At 43.3% G+C, this 19,388-nt stretch overlaps 1 protein-coding gene across 6 annotated transcripts in view; it reads right to left on the bottom strand.

Annotated features, from left to right (window-relative positions):
• The window catches only part of LOC121000900 (CMP-N-acetylneuraminate-beta-galactosamide-alpha-2,3-sialyltransferase 4-like), a 295,630-nt gene that overhangs the window by 16,676 nt on the left and 259,566 nt on the right, over nucleotides 1-19,388 (bottom strand). For all 6 annotated transcript variants that reach the window (XM_040431673.1, XM_040431663.1, XM_040431688.1 and 3 more), the window contains one exon: nucleotides 14,240-14,335. In XM_040431673.1, coding sequence (XP_040287607.1) covers nucleotides 14,240-14,335 — 96 coding nt within the window. The remainder of the gene's footprint in view (nucleotides 1-14,239; nucleotides 14,336-19,388) is intronic.

Here is a 19,388-nt window from a genome sequence, read left to right as displayed (position 1 = left end):
GACATGCCTGGATGATAGCTATGACTGGGCAGTTAACATACAGGGTTACAGTCTGTTTAGAGAGGATCGTCAAAACCAGAGAGGGGGAGGGGTTTGCCTTTACGAAAAGTCTTGTCTAAAGCCCACACTCCGAGAAGATATAAGTGAGGGACATGAACATGTGGAGTCACTGTGGGTAGAAATACATGGAGGCAAAAATAATAATAAATTACTAATAGTAATAATAATAATCTAATATACCAGAGTCCACAGAAAATCTACTACTAAATGAGATAGACGAGGCGGCAAATCATAATGAGGTGGTTATTATGGGGGACTTCAACTACCCAGATATAGACTGGGAAACTGAAACTTGTATATCTCATAAAGGAAACAGGTTCTTGCCAATTACCAAAGCCAATTACCTTTCCCAACTGGTTCAGGACCCGACTAGAGGGACGGCCATACTGGACTAAGTATTAACCAAGAGACCTGACAGAACAACAGATGTGCAGGTCGGGGGACACTTGGGAAATAGGGACCATAAAGTAATAACCTTCCAATTATCATTCAAAAAAGTGTTTCTTCAGGGAGGAACAAAAATACCAAACTTCAAAAAAGCTAAATTTAGCCAACTAAGAGAGAGGCCATAGGCCTAACTAACTGGGACAAAGTCCACAAAAATAAAAATACAGCCACAAAATGTATATTTTTAAAAGCATCCTAAAATCTAATTGTGAGAGGTACATACCGTATGGGAATAAAAGGTTAAGAAACAAAAAACAATGTGGATAAATAGAACTGTAAAGAAAGCAATAAAGGACAAAAAGAAAGCACTTAAATAATTAAAACAGGAGGGTAGCGAGGAAGCACTGAAAAAATAGAATATGTAAAAAACAAATAAAAGCCGCCAAACTAGAGACCGAGGGATTAATTGCCAAAGAGAGCAAAACTACCCCTAAAATGTTTTTCAATTATATAAATGGTAAAAAGTATAAATCTGAAGGTGTCGGCCCTCTACAGAGTTTTTTTTGCCTTCCTCTGGATCAACTTGCAGGATAACAGGCCGAACTGGATGTTACTTGAAAAATGGCAAAAAAATCATATTTTACATTGTTGGATCTTAACAAGGTTCCAAGTAGAGCTTCAACATGCAACAAGAAGAAATGAGAGTGAGACAAAACATTTTTTGAGCATTCAATTCATTAAAAATAACGATTAAACTAAAACAGGCTGTTTTTCAGCTGATCCAAATTTTAGGACCACATGCCTTTAACCGCTTGCCGCCACGCTAACGCCGAAAGGCGTCATTGCGGCGGCTCCCCCAGGTCACACTAACGCCAATAGGCGTCATCTCGCGTGAGCCGAGATTTCCTGTGAACGCGCGCTCACAGGAACGGAAGGTAAGAGAGTTGATCTCCAGCCTGCCAGCGGCGATCGTTCGCTGGCAGGCTGGAGATGTGTTTTTTTTAACCCCTAACAGGTATATTAGACGCTGTTTTGATAACAGCGTCTAATATACCTGCTACCTGGTCCTCTGGTGGTCCCCTTTGTTTGGATCGACCACCAGAGGACACAGGTAGCTCAGTAAAGTAGCACCAAGCACCACTACACTACACCCCCCCCCCCATCACTTATTAACCCCTTATTAGCCCCTGATCACCCCATATAGACTCTCTGATCACCCCCTGTCATTGATTACCCCCCTGTCATTGATCACACCGCTGTAAAGCTCCATTCAGACGTCCGCATGATTTTTACGGATCCACTGATAGATGGATCGGATCCGCAAAACGCACACGGACGTCTGAATGGAGCCTTACAGGGGCGTGATCAATGACTGTGGTGATCACCCCATATAGACTCCCTCATCACCCCCCTGTCATTGATCACACCCCTGTAAAGTTCCATTCAGACGTCCGCATGATTTTTACGGATCCACTGATAGATGGATCGGATCCGCAAAACGCACACGGACGTCTGAATGGAGCCTTACAGGGGCGTGATCAATGACTGTGGTGATCACCCCATATAGACTCCCTCATCACCCCCCTGTCATTGATCACACCCCTGTAAAGTTCCATTCAGACGTCCGCATGATTTTTACGGATCCACTGATAGATGGATCGGATCCGCAAAACGCACACGGACGTCTGAATGGAGCCTTACAGGGGCGTGATCAATGACTGTGGTGATCACCCCATAGACTCCCTGATCACCCGCCTGTCATTGATCACCCGCCTGTCATTGATCACCCCCCCTGTCATTGATCACCCCCCCTGTCATTGATCACCCCCCCCTGTCATTGATCACCCCCCCTGTCATTGATCACCCCCCCCTGTCATTGATCACCCCCCCCTGTCATTGATCACCCCCCCCTGTCATTGATCACCCCCCCCTGTCATTGATCACCCCCCCCTGTCATTGATCACCCCTCTAAGGCTCCATTCAGACATTTTTTTGGCCCAAGTTAGCGGAAATTTTTTTTTTTTCTTACAAAGTCTCATATTCCACTAACTTGTGTCAAAAAATTAAATCTCACATGAACTCACCATACCCCTCACGGAATCCAAATGCGTAAAATTTTTTAGACATTTATATTCCAGACTTCTTCTCACGCTTTAGGGCCCCTAGAATGCCAGGGCAGTATAAATACCCCACATGTGACCCCATTTCGGAAAGAAGACACCCCCAGGTATTCCGTGAGGGGCATATTGAGTCCATGAAAGATTGAAATTTTTGTCCCAAGTTAGCGGAAAGGGAGACTTTGTGAGAAAAAAATAAATAAAATCAATTTCCGCTAACTTGTGCCAAAAAAAAAAAAATTTCTATGAACTCGCCATGCCCCTCATTGAATACCTTGGGGTGTCTTCTTTCCAAAATGGGGTCACATGTGGGGTATTTATACTGCCCTGGCATTCTAGGGGCCCTAAAGCGTGAGAAGAAGTCTGGGATCCAAATGTCTAAAAATGCCCTCATAAAAGGAATGTGGGCCCCTTTGCGCATTTAGGCTGCAAAAAAGTGTCACACATCTGGTATCGCCGTACTCAGGAGAAGTTGGGGAATGTGTTTTGGGGTGTCATTTTACATATACCCATGCTGGGTGAGAGAAATATCTTGGCAAAAGACAACTTTTCCCATTTTTTTTATACAAAGTTGGCATTTGACCAAGATATTTATCTCACCCAGCATGGGTATATGTAAAATGACACCCCAAAACACATTCCCTAACTTCTCCCGAGTACGGAGATACCACGTGTGACACTTTTTTGCAGCCTAGGTGGGCAAAGGGGCCCACATTCCAAAGAGCACCTTTCGGATTTCACTGGTCATTTTTTACAGAATTTGATTTCAAACTCCTTACCACACATTTGGGCCCCTAGAATGCCAGGGCAGTATAACTACCCCACAAGTGACCCCATTTTGGAAAGAAGAGACCCCAAGGTATTTCGTGATGGGCATAGTGAGTTCACAGAACTTTTTATTTTTTGTCACAAGTTAGTGGAATATGAGACTTTGTAAGAAAAAAAATAAATAAAAAATCATCATTTTCCGCTAACTTGTGACAAAAAATAAAAAGTTCTATGAACTCACTATGCCCATCAGCGAATACCTTAGGGTGTCTACTTTCCGAAATGGGGTCATTTGTGGGGTGTTTGTACTGTCTGGGCATTGTAGAACCTCAGGAAACATGACAGGTGCTCAGAAAGTCAGAGCTGCTTCAAAAAGCGGAAATTCACATTTTTGTACCATAGTTTGTAAACGCTATAACTTTTACCCAAACCATTTTTTTTTTTATCAAAGACATGTAGAACAATAAATTTAGAGCAAATTTTATATATGAATCTCGTTTTTTTTTGCAAAATTTTACAACTGAAAGTGAAAAATGTCATTTTTTTGCAAAAAAATCGTTAAATTTCGATTAACAAAAAAAGTAAAAATGTCAGCAGCAATGAAATACCACCAAATGAAAGCTCTATTAGTGAGAAGAAAAGGAGGTAAAATTCATTTGGGTGGTAAGTTGCATGACCGAGCAATAAACGGTGAAAGTAGTGTAGTGCCGATTTGTAAAAAAGGGCCTGGTCTTTAGGGGGGTATAAACCTGTGGTCCTTAAGTGGTTAAAAGGCCAAATGTGTGCAAAGATCTGAATTCATTGTCATTTTCTGTCAGGTAGTCACACGTTGTGATGGCAAAGGCAAAAAAACTCTCCCTATTTGAACGTGGTCGGGTTGTTGAACTGCATAAGCAGGGTCTCACAGCGCGCCATCGCTGCTGAGGAGGGACGCAGTAAGACAGTCATTTCGAATTTCTTAAATGATCCTGAGGGTTATGGAACAAAAAAGTCAAGTGGAAGACCCAAAAAAAAATTCGTCAGCACTGAGCCGGAGGATTCAATTGACTGTCCGTCAAGACACTGGACGATCCTCGACCCAAATTAAGGTCCTTACTGGTGCTGACTGCAGCCCCATAACCATCTGAGACTGAAGGGCTTCAAAAACAAAAAACGTTTTCAAAGACCTCGTCTCCTTGAACGCCACAGAACTGCTTGTTTGGAATTTGCAAGAGAGCATCAAACATGGGACATTTAAAAGGTGGAAGAAAGTTTTATTCTCTGATGAGAATCTTGATGGTCCTGATGGTTTCCAACGTTACTGGCATGACAAGCAGATCCCACCTGAGATGTTTTCTACACGCCACAGTCAAGGGGGCGCCATAATGATCTGGGGTGCTTTTTCCTTCAGTGGAACAATGGAGCTTCAGGAAGTGCAGGGGCGTCAAACGGCCGCTGGCTATGTCCAGATGTTGCAGAGAGCATTCCTCATGACTGAGGGCCCTCGTCTGTGTGGTAACGACTGGGTTTTTCAACAGGACAACGCTACAGTACACAATGCCCGCAGGACAAGGGACTTCTTCCAGGAGAATAACATCACTCTTTTGGCCCATCCTGCGTGTTCCCCTGATCTAAATCCAATTAATAACCTTTGGGGATGGATGGCAAGGGAAGTTTACAAAAATGGACAACAGCTCCAGACAGAAGATGGCCTTCGTGCGGCCGTCTTCACCACTTGGAGAAATGTTCCCACTCACCTCATGGAAACGCTTGCATCAAGCATGCCGAAACAAATTTTTGAAGTGAAAAACAATAACGGCGGAGCTACTCATTACTGAGTTCATGTTTGGAAGTTGGATTTCTGTTTTGGGGGGTGTGGCAGTCCGTTATTTAGCTCACCTTTCCAGAGGTGAAAAGGTAGGGGGATTAGTCAGATTATTTCGCAGAAGGAGACCTCAGGAGACAGAAGTGCATTTCAACTGGCGTCCTGCCAGCTTTATTTCACAGGTTGCATTAAAATACAAAAACATAAACAGAACACCTAGCCTTGTCCAGGCTCTAACTAAACAATAGTTCCCTCTCTAGGACGTGGATGAGCTATCCTCAGTCCACCCAAAATAAGCACGCTGTCTGAACAGCAACCTGTGATACTTGCAGTTTGCAGGCTCTGGACCTTCAGGGTCCCTCAGTGAGATGTGGCTTCTCTCACTCTCAGGAAGTTCTGAGCAAGTGTGTTGACAGCCCAGTTTTCTAGCAACTCCCCAGGTGCAGCTCATCAGGACCCAGGCTTAGGTTTTTTAACCCTTTCCTAAATAACTTTCTTCAGCATATGCTAAGAACCTGGGAGACACATATATACCCTCAATTACTTCACCCTGTGAGACACCACAGGGGGTTTAGTTTTTTTTTGGAGGTGTGGTCCTAAACTTTTGATCAGCTGAAAAACAGCCTCTTTCAGTTTATTCGTTGTTTTCATTAAATTGAATGCTCAAAATTTTTTTGTCTCACTCCCATTTCTTCTTGTTGCATGTTGAAGCTCTACTTGGAGCCTTGTTAAGATCCAGCCATGCGAGCCATTGAGACTTTTATATCCTTCATTTCTGGGCGCAAGTGTAGATGATAGCCCAAGATTGAAGATATTTTCAAGTCCTAAAGCATGCGCATAAAAGACAAAGTAAAGAGAACAAGTCTAAGGCCAAACGCACGCGCACAGGAGAAAAGGGAATGAGAATAGTTGAAGTACTGGCGCATGCGCAAAGTGGATAAAGGAGCGAGAATAAGTATAAATCCTGGAGTCTGTTCACAGCAGGTAAAGGTGGGTGAATATATCTATTACCTAACTCATGCGCAATTAGATACTTTGATGAAAGCACCTATCACAGGTAGTGATGTGAAGCACGATTTTCTTATTGGCTTTTTTCCCCTTAAGTTTTAAGAACAGCGTATACATATAGGATAATACGGAAGGCAAACCCGCCTTTAAGGTTTAAATGGAACTGAGTGAGAGCGCTCCTGTTAGCAGTAGCTCAATTACCCCTGCGGACGCCGCGTTTGCGGTGAAACATGTTGGGGGAGCTGCGTTCACATTCTTTTAAAAGAAAGTGATCATGTGAATATATGGGAATTGTGTTGGGGTGTGCTGCAGGCACCCTGTTCGCTCAGAGATATTTAAGAGCAGGGGAGATACTAGCGATGAGGGACAGTGAAAGATATTGCTATAAGCTTAAGGTACTTTCACACTAGCGGCAGGATGGATCCGACAGGCTGTTCACCCTGTCGGATCCGTCCTGCCGCTATTTCGCCGGACTGCCACTCCATCCCCATTGACTATAATGGGGACGGGGGTGGAGCTCTGGCGCAGCACGGCAGTGTACGGCGAAAGGCCACCGGACTAAAAGTACTGCATGTCCGACTTTTTAGTCCGGTGGCCTCTCACCGTGCTGCGCCGGAGCTCCGTCCCCATTATAGTCAATGGGACGGAACGGCAGTCCGGCGGCACGGCGAAATAGCAGCAGGACGGATCCGACAGGGTGAACAGCCTGTCGGATCCGTCCTGCCGCTAGTGTGAAAGTACCCTTAGGCTCAGCAAGACAGTGTAATATAAAATCATATGAGTTATCAATAGTCAAACTACCCATCGCTAACTGTCAGTGTGTGGATGGCAACTATTTAGTAAGAAATAGATACTTAGTTGCAACATAGTTACTAGGCAAATTGGGATCTACTGTAGTATAGCCAATGCACATTTACTTAAAGGGGTCCTGCAGTTTTTTTTAAACTGATGATCTATCCTCTGGATAGATCATCAGCATCTGATCGGCGGGGGTCCATCACCCGGGACCCCCTTGAGAAGGCAGCAGAGCTGGCAGTAGCGCAGCGGCCTTCTCGCTGTTTACTGCAGGCCCAGTGACATCACGACTAGTATCAATAGCCTGGGTGGGGCTAAGCTCTGTTCACTTGAATGGAGCTTGGCTCCGCCCAGGCTAGTGATACTAGTCGTGACGTCACTGGGCCTGCGGTAAACAGCGAGAAGGCCGCGGCGCTACTGCCAGCGCCGCTGCCTTCTCAAACAGCTGATTGGCGGGGGTCCTGGTTGTTGGACCCCCGCCGATCAGATGCTGATGATCTATCCAGAGGATAGATCATCAGTTTAAAAAATCTGCAGAACCCCTTTAAGGGGATATGAAGTAAATATCTCTATGATATCTCTGATGCATGAAAACAATTTATAGCAAAAAACGAAACAATCATATGGCCACTTTAAATTTTTTCTTTTTTTTTGGGCAATATAAATGTTCTTAAAGCAAATGATAAATGTTATGTTTTAAATAAAAGAAAATTAGCTAAAACAGGAATTGGATAGCCTTGGCTATTGAACTAAGTGCTATTAACTAGAGATGAGCGAACTTCTGTTTTAAGTTCGGCGTCTAAAGTTCGGCTTCCGGTTAGCGGAGGATCCTGATATGGATTCCGAATTCCGTTGTGGTCCGTGGTAGCGGAATCAATAACGGCCATTATTGATTCCGCTACCACGGACCACAACGGAATTCGGAATCCATATCGGGATCCTCCGCTAACCGGAAGCCGAACTTTAGACGCCGAACTTAAAACAGAAGTTCGCTCATCTCTACTATTAACAAGAGAGAATCAGTAAAACTTATGATAAAACTCAGACATACCGTAGCTTTTAAGAGAGCATACAAATAAACAGATGTATTATCACAATAACAAGAGGGCCGATACTGATTCACACAACACGCTTGTAGAAGCATCAGGGAGAAGGGTCTAGGGCAGGGGTACTCAACTAGTTTTATTAAAGGTCCACATACCTGGGTCGGCAGTCAGGTGAAGGTCCGAGCTGAACGCCAACAGTAAAGATGCCATGCGATCATGTGATCCATGCGCGTGGGGCGCTCTGACGTTATAGTGGAGCGCCCCGGGTAAGTCCCAGAATTAGTAATGGCCACATTAGTGCCCCAGTAAGAATAATGCCCCCAGTAAGAATAATGTCCCCATTAGTGCCCTCAGTAAGAGTAATGCCCCCCTTCTCTGCTTTTGCAAAAAAATAAAATAAAATTAGCATTCACCTGGCTGCGGTGAACATTCCCTGCTGACTGCAAGCTCAGGACCGGTGCTCCAACGTGATGACGTCTTGTAGGTCCTGTCCTGAGCTTCTAGTCAGCAGGGAGTGTTCTCCACAGCGTGAGCAAATGGAGGTGGAGGTACCGTAATTTTATTAATTTTTTTACTAGCACAAGTAGCGGTGGAGGTAACGACTGTACTAATGGGCGTTCCATGATGGAAGCGCTCATTAGTAAGGGTACTTTCACACTTGCAGCAGGACGGATCCGACAGGCTGCTCACCCTGTAAGATCCATCTTGCCACTACTTCGCCGTGCCGCTGCTCTGTGCCCATCGACTATAATGGGGATGAGGGCAGAGCTACGGCGCAGCACGGTGAGAGGCCGCCAGACTAAAAGTACTACATGTCCGACTTTTTCATCTGGCGGCCTCACGCCGTGCACTGCCATGCTGCGCCGTAGCTCCACTCCCGCTATAGTCAATGGGGAGTGGCAGTCCGGCGAAATAGCGGCAGGACGGATCTGACAGGGTGAGCAGCCTGTCGGATCCGTCCTGCCGCAAGTGTGAAAGTACCCTAACAGTCCTTACAGGAAAATTCTGGCACCGGCAAGGGAACTAAAATACCAGCCTTGCTGGTGAACTACTGGCCGGGTGGCAACCCAAGCCACAGAACAGACATATGATAGTTTTGTTCCGCATCCAATTCCCATTATTGGGGGATTGGATGCGGCCCCTTAAGTACAATGGGGCCACAAGAGATGCAGACAGCATACTGTGTGCTGTCTGCATCTTTTTCCGCTCCATTGAAACTAAGGGGTCCGCATCCAATGCCCCAATAATGGGAATTGGATGCGGAACAAAACTATCATGGTTTGATGGGGCTTAATCACTTTATTTAATCAGGTTACCTTTAATTTTAAAGAAGATGGCCCAGGAGAGATGGGAACACGACACTGACTGGAGTCCTTTCCTGCAGTCAGTGACGTGTTCCCGCCTCTCTGTAGCCCTCTCCACGCCCCCCCCCCCCCCTTCCCAAATGTGACATTTATTTCATTGGTGGCAGTGGTGATGTCCCTCCCCTCTCCAGCAGCACGTAAGTGTCCTTTGGAGCTTGAAGCTCCCTTACCTGCTGCAGCTGCTGCAGAGGAGGAGGGACCTGTGAGCGCACTGAGGGAGAAAGCTCCCTCCACGTGCAGGTGCCGGATGAAAGAAGCTGGTGCCTGCATGTGGAGGGAGCCGTCTCTCACTGCGCCCCTGTGAAGGAGGAAGAAGTGCGCCGGTAAGCTCCTCCTCCTGCACGTACCAGAGTGTGCAGGAGGCGGAGCGCTACATGTGGAGGAAGCCGGCCTGTCTCACTGCGCTGTGGGACAGGCGGAAGTGCGCCGGTAAGCTCCTCCTCCTGCACGGCACAGTGTGCAGGAGAGGAGGAGCGCTCTGAAGGATGGCCGGGGTCCGGACAACTGGCGGCCGCGGTCCGTATTTGGTCCGCCAGTTGAGTACCCCTGGTCTAGGGCGTACTCTGAATTTTGGACCACATCAGCCCTTAGCTGCCATTAACACATATTGATAGCTCCTAAGGTTTATCCTAAACCCAGTTATGAAATGAGTTTTTGCGCAAGACGCTTGTAGATCCTTAGGACAGCCAGTCTCCTACTCCGCTCTAGGTATATACAACACATTCCAGTTGGCTTAACCATGGGCTGGAGGAGCCTCTGTTGATGAATGGCTGGCCTTGTACATAATCTATCTCTTTGGTTAAGCAGGCTTTAGATCAGCGTCACTTGCTGATTGGCTGCCTAATGCTATACATTTTTCTATCCTCTTGATGATCCCAACTATGGGTGGAAAATGTAGGAGGAATGGTTAAGGTGGATATGTTATTCAGCTCGGACATGGGAAGTAATTTGGTAACCTGGATCGCTCTTGGAGCAGGAACTCCAAATAGTGGGTTACTTAAAGTGATATTAGGCTGCAGGAACTTAAATTGGTCCTGGTAAAAAAACTAAAATTGGCCTCATGTTGTAGGCGAGTCCAAACTGACAGAAGGTGGGGCAACACAAGTAGATAGGGCCACCATAAGTAGGCAGAGACAACAGAAATAGGCAGGGATAGAAATACTGTAGTGCAGCACAAAATACTGCCCCAGCAGAATCAAATACCACAGTGCAGCACAAAATACTGCCTCCCTTGCCGCAGTATTCCACTTTATCACCATCATGAGGGTGGTGATACAGCTGAATTCAGGAAGGCACCTGCAGCAGCTGGTCAGGTACATAAGTACCTAAGTACCTACATTAACCCCTTAGTGACCACCCATACGTGTTTTTACGGCGGTCACTAAGGGGCCTTAGGCTGGGCCGCCGCGTTTTTACGGCGGCCCAGTTTAAGCGCTGCACGGCTCCCCCGTGCAGCGGGGAGCGCGGACCTGGCTCTCACATGAGAGCCGGGTCCCTGCTCTAACAGCCCGGAACGGCAGGAGTGCCGATCCGGGCTGTTTAACCCTTTACATGCCGGGCGCAATGGCGCCCGCCGCATGTAAAGTGGTGACAGAGGGAGCGGACTCCCTCTGTCTCCCATCAGCACCCCGAAAATGCGATCGCGGGGTGCTGATGTACTAGGAAGCTTACCTCACTTCCGATCAGGGCCCCGAGCCTGTCTTCAGTTACTTCCAGCAGGCTGTGCCTCTCTGGCGCAGCCTGCTGGTCAATGTTCGAATAGCATTGCTTTTGAAATGCAATGCATTATAGAGATAATGCATTACATTTTAAAAGCAATCAAAATACTGTATATTATAGTCCCCTTGTGGGACTATTAAGTAGTAAAAAAAATAGAAAAAAAATACACATTTATTAAATAAAAAAAATTCCATAAAATAAAAAAATAGGCTTTTTTTTTCCATTGAAAATACGCTTTTCAATGAAAAAAATTGCAAAAAGAAAATATCCCCCATATGTTTGGTATTGCCGCGTCCGTAACGACCGGGACTACATAAATATTACATAAATTATCCCCTATGGTGAACGCCGTAAAAAATAAAAAATAAAAAAAGACAGAATTTCGAATTTATTCTTAGTTTCCACCGAAAAAAAAAACGTAATAACAAGCGATCAAAAAGCGGAATTTACTCCAAAATCATACCAATGAAAAATACAAGTTGTCTTTCAAAAATCAAGCCCTCACACAATTCCATATAAAAAACTAAAAAAAAGTTATGGGTCTTGTGAAGTGGCAATGCAAAATAATTTTTTTGGTTAATAAAAGGTGTTTTATTGCAAAAAAAGTAGTAAAACGTAAACAAAATTATAAGTATTTAGTATCACTGTAATCGTACTGACCCAGAGAATAAAGATATTATGTTATTTGTACCGAAAAATGAACGCCAAAAAATGTATAATGTAAAAACGCAGTGGCAGTATTGCTATTTTTCCCCATCTCCCTCCCAGAAAGAGTTAATAAAAGTTAATCAGAAAGTTATGTGTACCCCAAAATGGCGCAATTAAAAACTACAACTTGTCCCGTAAAAAACAAGCCCTCATAAAGCTATATAGATGAAAAAATAAAAAAGTTATAGCTCTTGGAACGAGACTTAATTCTGAGAGCATCAGATCATGATATACCTGGCTGGTGGCAGTGAGGAAGGCCCTAGCGGCACCAGGGGATCAGCCCACTGGGAAATTTCCCTGTAGGAGCCATGGTCAGTCCACCCCTTTTAGGCTGGAAGAGTTGAATGCAGATATTAGGACTTCAGGAGAAAATTTCCAGTACATCCATTCCTTTACTGTAGCTTCATTTCTAGGTAGGATTATCTTTCCTTCACGGAATATAGTCACTAAATTAGCCCCCCTCCCCCACACTACTGCAAGTTACACAATCAGTGGAAACATTTAGCGGGAGATTTATCAAAACTGTAGCAAAGGAAAACTGGCTTAGTTGCCCATAGCAACCAATCAGATTCCACCTTTCATTTTTCAGAGCTTGTTTGGAAAATAAAAGGTGGAATCTGATTGCTATGAGCAACTAATCCAGTTCTTCTTTGTTCCACTTTTGATAAATCTTCCCCATAGTGATTGTTTTTGTGTGTCTTGGGCTCCAACACGTTCCCCGCCCCTAATAATACTGACTCAGACTATGGCTGCAGCAGTGGGCAGAGGTTGTCATACATGATCCATACACTGCACTGCCATCCCCCGCTTTTATATCTATATCTACATCTGCTCTCTTTCCCAATTTCCCCAAGACAAGGGATATTTTTTGTTCCCCTGAAGATGGCTTCTGGCCGGCTGATACATTGCATAGTGCATAGATATAGCAGCTGCCAGGTTAACACTTGGCAAGTATAGTCTGGATTTTTTGTTTGCAATGCTTTAAAATAAACAGTTTTATTTAGATACCAACAGAATGTGTTCGGTAATGATAACATGGCAGTAGTTGGCACCTAGGAACCCTCTGCATCGTCATGTGTCAGCTTTGTAACCTGGCTGTGTATTATACACTGAAGTTATTATTCACTTTATATAGCGGGTAGGTGAGAGTCTTACTCACAATTTTCAGCTTTGGATGGAGTTTTTCTTGCATATACAATGTACTGTATATTATATTGGAAATTCTACTACAGCCACAAATTGTATGGGATTTGTTTTTATTAATCATCCAATATAATATGAATAATACCCCTAAAGGCCCCATTCAAATTGTCGAACTCTGTGGGGGAGATTTATCAAAACTGCTGTAAAGGAGAGCTGGCTTAGTTGCCGATAGCAACCAATCAGATTCCACCTTTCATATTTCAGAGCTCCTTTGGAAATTGAAAGGTGAAAACTGATTGGTTTCTATGGGCAGCTAAGCCCGTTTTCCTTTACACCAGTTTTTTGATAAATCTCCCCCATTTTGAAGTAGCGGCCGACAATCTATGTACATGTGATACAAGCTCCCAACTCTCTCTCAACAGATGTCGGAGGAGAGAGGGATCAAGGTCATTGAATTTCAATGCCCAGTCCTTTTGTTCTTCTGGGATATAAGCTGCTGCCAGGGGTGTCTGAAAAGAATAGAGGCGGGCGAGGTGTCTGGCAGCTGCTTTCTCCACTCGCTCCACTGAAAACACCCACACGCTTGGCCAAGCCAAGAGTTTATGTGTAGGGGGCAGTCAGGAGAGACAGATGCCGGCCGAACAAGCGTGTGGCCAGCAGCTTTGCAGGAGCATTGGGGCTGAACGACTGTCTGTCCTCATACGGTTTCCTTGTTTGACAGCAGCACATCCCTGTTTGCACAAGGATTTTATGTGGCACATAAAGATGCAATCACACTGTGAACAAGCGGTGGCGACACATTTATAAGGCGTGTCCGTACGAACATCCATCCCTGATAATATTCCACGGCCTGAGTAAAAGGGGCATTTAGTGTCCTTGTTTTATACCCATAACAAGCACCAATCAGCAATATATGATCATCAATACGATGGTTTGGGCACGTACACCTTCATTATTGTCGACAGAACATCCCTATTTACAAAGGGTGATATGCTACCGACAACGGATAATTTTTCATGCCGCATAAAAGATACAGTCACCCACCAAATGGGTAATTTGTCAGATGGTGGGTGGCATATTTATGTAGGGTAAGGATCAGGTAGATGAATTTGAGGATGAGTCCGAGCTATCGTCTGATCCTCTGATGAGAAGAAAGGTGGACTTCAGACTACATGTCAGTCAGTGAGGCAAAAGTCACTGATCATAGGTCTGTCCAAATAAAATCTAAAAAGTGAAGCATTCTATATAACAGTTTAGTGTATGTTATATATTCTAATGTTATATCTATTATTCCTTTGCCTGTGACACAGCTCCTCTTACCTGATCACCACGTCGTATTTATTAATGACTTCACCCAGAGAGCTGTTTTTTAGCCTGTGCCCATTTCCGACCACTACACACCGTCTGCACCGTAACCTGGACAGGAGATCATTGTTCTGTGTTATTATCAATTAGTCAGGTATTCACTATAACAACAATTATCATTTTTAACAAGAGTCATTATAAATCCTCTTCTGGTAATACATTCAGCATGTAATTATACAAGGAAGTCATTAAAGTGTAACTGTCATATTTTTTTTATTTGCTAGTTTATTAGAGCTAGGCATGTATACCTGAGTTAGTCTGTCAATGATTGTCAAAAGATCCGTAATTACCTTATAATAACAGCTTTCATTAATGTCCCCTGTCCCTTTCCACTGCTCCCTTAAAAGACAGTTCCTATGGCTTGTCTGTCTCCGGCTAAGAAGACAGGAAGATGGAGGGGCGGTCCTTCACACTGCATGCCTGCATTAGGCTTCAGAGTGAGGAGGCGTGTCTCTCAGTAATCCAATCTGATTGGCTGAAAGGGAGCTGCTGGCTACAACAAGTGTGTATGGGAAGTGAGGAAAAGCAGTTTTGGCCTCAGAGAACTGGCAGACAAGCCATCTTGAGAAGGTCCTCATATTGTAAATGTTTAAACTTTTCAGGCTAGGGCCATTTTTCATTTAGCGTTTTCGTTTTTCACTCCCCGCCTTCCTATAGTCCTAACTTTTTTATTTTTCTAAAATAAAGAAATAAATATATCACCAGTCCGCAATAATGTTATGCAGCAGGTCCGAAAAGTGATGTGGGTTCAATCACGTTATAAACAGGTACAATATATAGGGTTCGGACCGCGCTTCTGGTCCAGGTCAGTATGCAAGTTCTTTAATCCTTCTCACTTCCTCGTTTGCAGAGAGAGCCTGAGGGCTGCAAATACCCCTCAAGTAGATATCCTGCAACCAATGGAATTATAATAGTGTAAATCCGTATGTAACAATAACCTGCATTGCACTGATTGTACTCACACACTGCGTATCACACAAGGCGTAAATGTAATCTCTCCGTGGTAGGTTGCTCTTATTCTGTCGAAACAGCCACGTTTCCATACAATCTGGTTCAGTCCCCACACGGACTCAAATGGTATATACCACAGACAAATCTGTGTTTCCTTTCTTCAGATTCCTGAAAGTATTCTGTGGACAAGAATGGCTTCTGCAATAGTGAAGCTCCGTAATACTTCTTTAAAACTTTTTATTTGTCCATACTCACAAGACAACTTTCTTAAAACAGCTTTTAAAACACATAAAATTCCCAGCGTCTGCTGCTTCTGCCCGACCCGGGTTTCACTCCTAGAGCTTCGTCAGGGGCACACTTGTTTTCTCCCTCCCCCACCTTCTTATTCCTTCCTTGCAACTAATCAGGAATCAGGTGTATTCTTCCACAGTATTTTCCCATCCTGCTATTAACCCTATACTGGACTCTCCTCATCCCCAGGGGAAAGAAGACGCATGTAGTTACGTCCCCATTCCCATGAGCATGCTTTTTAGTATAACGTTTTTTTCACTAATTCAATACAGCCTGCAGGTCAAAATCTACATTTAGACCTCCCGGCTGTAGTGTACCTAATTCGTATATCCACTTGGTTTCCTGCCTATTGATTTTTTCCAAAAGACTGCCTCCCCTCCAATGGTTTTGTACGGATTCCACTCCCATAAACTTTAGACCCTCTGGGTTTTTTTGGTGGTATTTTTTATAATGGGCCGATACTCCATGACTTTCAAGACCTTTTTTTATATTTCTTATGTGTTCCTGTATGCGGACTTTTAGAGGTCTAATAGTCCGTCCAACATACTGGAGGCCACAAGGGCACTCCAGTACATATACAACCCCTTTACTATGACAAGTCATCTCACCTACTACTTCTAATTTTTTATCTTTATTGGTGCTTTTGATTAGCGTACTCTTTTGTAATTTTTCTGTTCTTTTTCTGTTCTTGCATGGAATGCAAAAACCACACCAATTAAAGCTATTTTTCATTTTTTTATTTTTATATTTATTTTCAGAACGATTGGCGCTGTGTACCAATTTATTTTTTAGGTTGGGAGCCTTTTTATAGATGACTGTCGGTTGCTCAGGAATAACACGTCCCAAAATTGGGTCATTTTTTAAAATCGACCAGTTTTTTCTGATTGCGTTTTTCAGTTCACCAGAACACTGTGTGAACTGGGTTATAAATGAAAAACGAAAATCCATGGTCTTCTCAATTTTTTTAGGTTTACTATTGGGAGTTCTCTCTTGCTGTTCTGTTATATCTTTTATACACCTCTCCAGGTCTTCATTTTTATAGCCCTTTTCAACAAAGCGCTCCTTTATTACATTGCTCTGTTTTTTAAAAATCGCAGAATCAGTGCAGTTGCGGTGGATTCGCTGGACCTGTCCCTTCGGTACATTAAGTAACCAAGGGGCATAGTGACAGCTCGTTAAATCTATATAGCCGTTTACATCAGTTGGTTTAAAAAAGGTCTTGGTTTTGAGCCGTCCTTCTTCGGCATATATAGTAAGGTCCAGGAAATCCACAGCAACCGCACTGATCGTACTGGTAAAGCTAAGATTCCATTCTTTATTTTCCAAATTGGCAATGAAGATCTCAAGTAGGTTCTTTTCCCCTTCCCATATCACCAGGCAATCGTCTATATATCTTTTCCAGGTTTTTAGGGATCCCCTTTTACTGGATTTTTTTAGCTCGGGGTCAATGAACTGCTTTTCCCACCTGGTCATGAAGATGTTAGCGAAACTGGGGGCGAATTTCGCCCCCATCGCCGTCCCGACCTTCTGTAGGTAAAACTGATCCTTGAACCAAAAGTAGTTATGTTCTAAACAGAATTCAACACATCGTACTATAAAGTCCGCTTGTATCCTAGTCATGTCAGGGTCACTGTACAGGGTTTCTCTTATTGCTTGCAATCCTAGTTTTTTCGGGATGATGGTGTATAGGGACGATACATCGATGGTGGCCATCCATGTATTGTCCCCAATTCCCTGTAATTCCTTTATTATTTCAACCACACTCCCGCTATTTTTCAAATAGGAAGGTGCTATTGGTACATACTTTTGCAGGAAATTATCTATATACTCTGTCAATCTACTAGTAAGAGAATTGATCCCCGAAACTATCGGTCTCCCGGGGGGATTTGTAATACTCTTATGTATTTTCGGCAGTATATAGATAATTGGGGTCATTGGTTCTTTTATATTTAAATAATCCATCTCTTTTTTGCTCAGGATGCCTTTTTCACCACCATATTTCACCAGAGTTTGTAGTTTGTTTTTATATTCTAGGAGGGGGTCTTTTTTCAGCACGGTATAGGTCTTATTATCTCCCAACTGTCTTAGGACCTCTGCTTCGTAGTCCTCAATATTCATAACTACTACCCCACCCCCTTTATCCGCAGGTTTTATTATTATATCTGAATTTTCCTGTAACGTTTTTAGTGCATCTTTTTCTTTTTTGGTTAAATTGCCCCTTTTCTTTTTTGCATCTATTTTTTCCAATTCATTCAAGATGCTTCTCTTAAAGGCATCTATACATTCATTATTTCTGTTTTTCGGATAAAATTTTGACTTATCTTTTAATTTTGTATGTATATATTCCTGTTTCTCTTCTATATTATTCTGGTTATTAGTTGACTCCTTTCCTGCGAAAAATTTGGCTATATTCAACTTCCTGATATACTTATGGATGTCTACAAAGGCATCAAATTTATTTAAACTTTTCGATGGCGCGAATTTTAACCCTTTTCTAAGTACCGCTTTTTCGGGTTCCGACAAGGTGTGTCTGCTGAGATTAAATATCCCATCATTCACACCTTGCTTTTTTTGTTCGCGGATTTTGTGTTTTTTTCCCCCCTCTTTTTCCTCTGTGAACCTTCTCTTTTGCGGTGTATTTATATTCGGTGTGGTTGTATTTATTTTTTCTTTTACTTTCTCGAGTTTTTCTTGTTCCTCCCTCTGTACACCCTTGATCGCTTGGTGTGGAAAATTCTGTTGATCTAACTTCCTCTCTTCTTGTACTTTAACTCTAGGCTCTTCCCCCCTTTCCATAGGTCTGGCCCTATTAACCTGCCTATCTATAATATCCTCTTTTACAAATTTATAAGGATTACTGTTATATCGCCCATATTGTTGGTATGGTTTCCTTACATTAGGCCATTGGTAATGGTTGGCATTCCTCCCATACCCATTGTTATTTCCGCCATACTGTTGCATGCCCCATGTATCAGTGGGTCGATCCCCATAATGTTCCTTTCTTCTGCTGACATCCCATTCCCCCCACTGTTGTCTGGGATAACCATTAGTTCTCATGTTGACACTATATTTCCTTTCCTCTACTCCTCTCTGCTCACCCATTTCCAAATAATTGGTCTTCCCATTTGCTTCTGACCTGAATCTCCATTTATATATTTTCTTATTCTCGTATTCTTCACATGTTTTGCGATATTTTTTCTGTTTTTTTTCTTTTATTTCTTTGTCTACTACTGTAATATTAACTTGACATTTTTCACTTTGCTTAATGTATTCTTTATTTGTTTTGAAGGGTTTTAGTTTTTCTTGTAATTTTTCTATATTCTGTCCTATATTTTTTAGTTTTTGTCTGCGTATTTTTATAATGAATTCCATGGCTTTGAAGCCACAGAAATCCATTAGTTTTTCCCAATCATCTATGTCCTTAGGATCTTCTGTATTCAGGGGGAGCTGCCATCGTAAACCCTCTGGGATCTTACCCTCCGCAAGATATTTCTCCAAGGATAAGACTTCCCAGGTGGTTCTGATCTCTTTACACAAATCTTTTTCTAGTTCTACGAACAAACCCCCCATCATTTTTTCTTCCTTCATTCCTTCATTTACAGTAAATATACTTTCAACATCGCATACCATATTGGCTCTAAAATCAAAAATATCCATAATTGCTGGACTCGGCGTGTGTCCCACCAAGATACAATAAAGAAATAAATATATCACCAGTCCGCAATAATGTTATGCAGCAGGTCCGAAAAGTGATGTGGGTTCAATCACGTTATAAACAGGTACAATATATAGGGTTCGGACCGCGCTTCTGGTCCAGGTCAGTATGCAAGTTCTTTAATCCTTCTCACTTCCTCGTTTGCAG

The sequence above is a fragment of the Bufo bufo genome, chromosome 1 (assembly GCF_905171765.1).
Source record: "Bufo bufo chromosome 1, aBufBuf1.1, whole genome shotgun sequence".
Taxonomy (NCBI): Eukaryota; Metazoa; Chordata; class Amphibia; order Anura; family Bufonidae; genus Bufo; species Bufo bufo.
The sequence above is the reverse complement of the archived record's forward strand: the minus strand, read 5'-3'. Positions and strand labels throughout refer to the sequence as shown.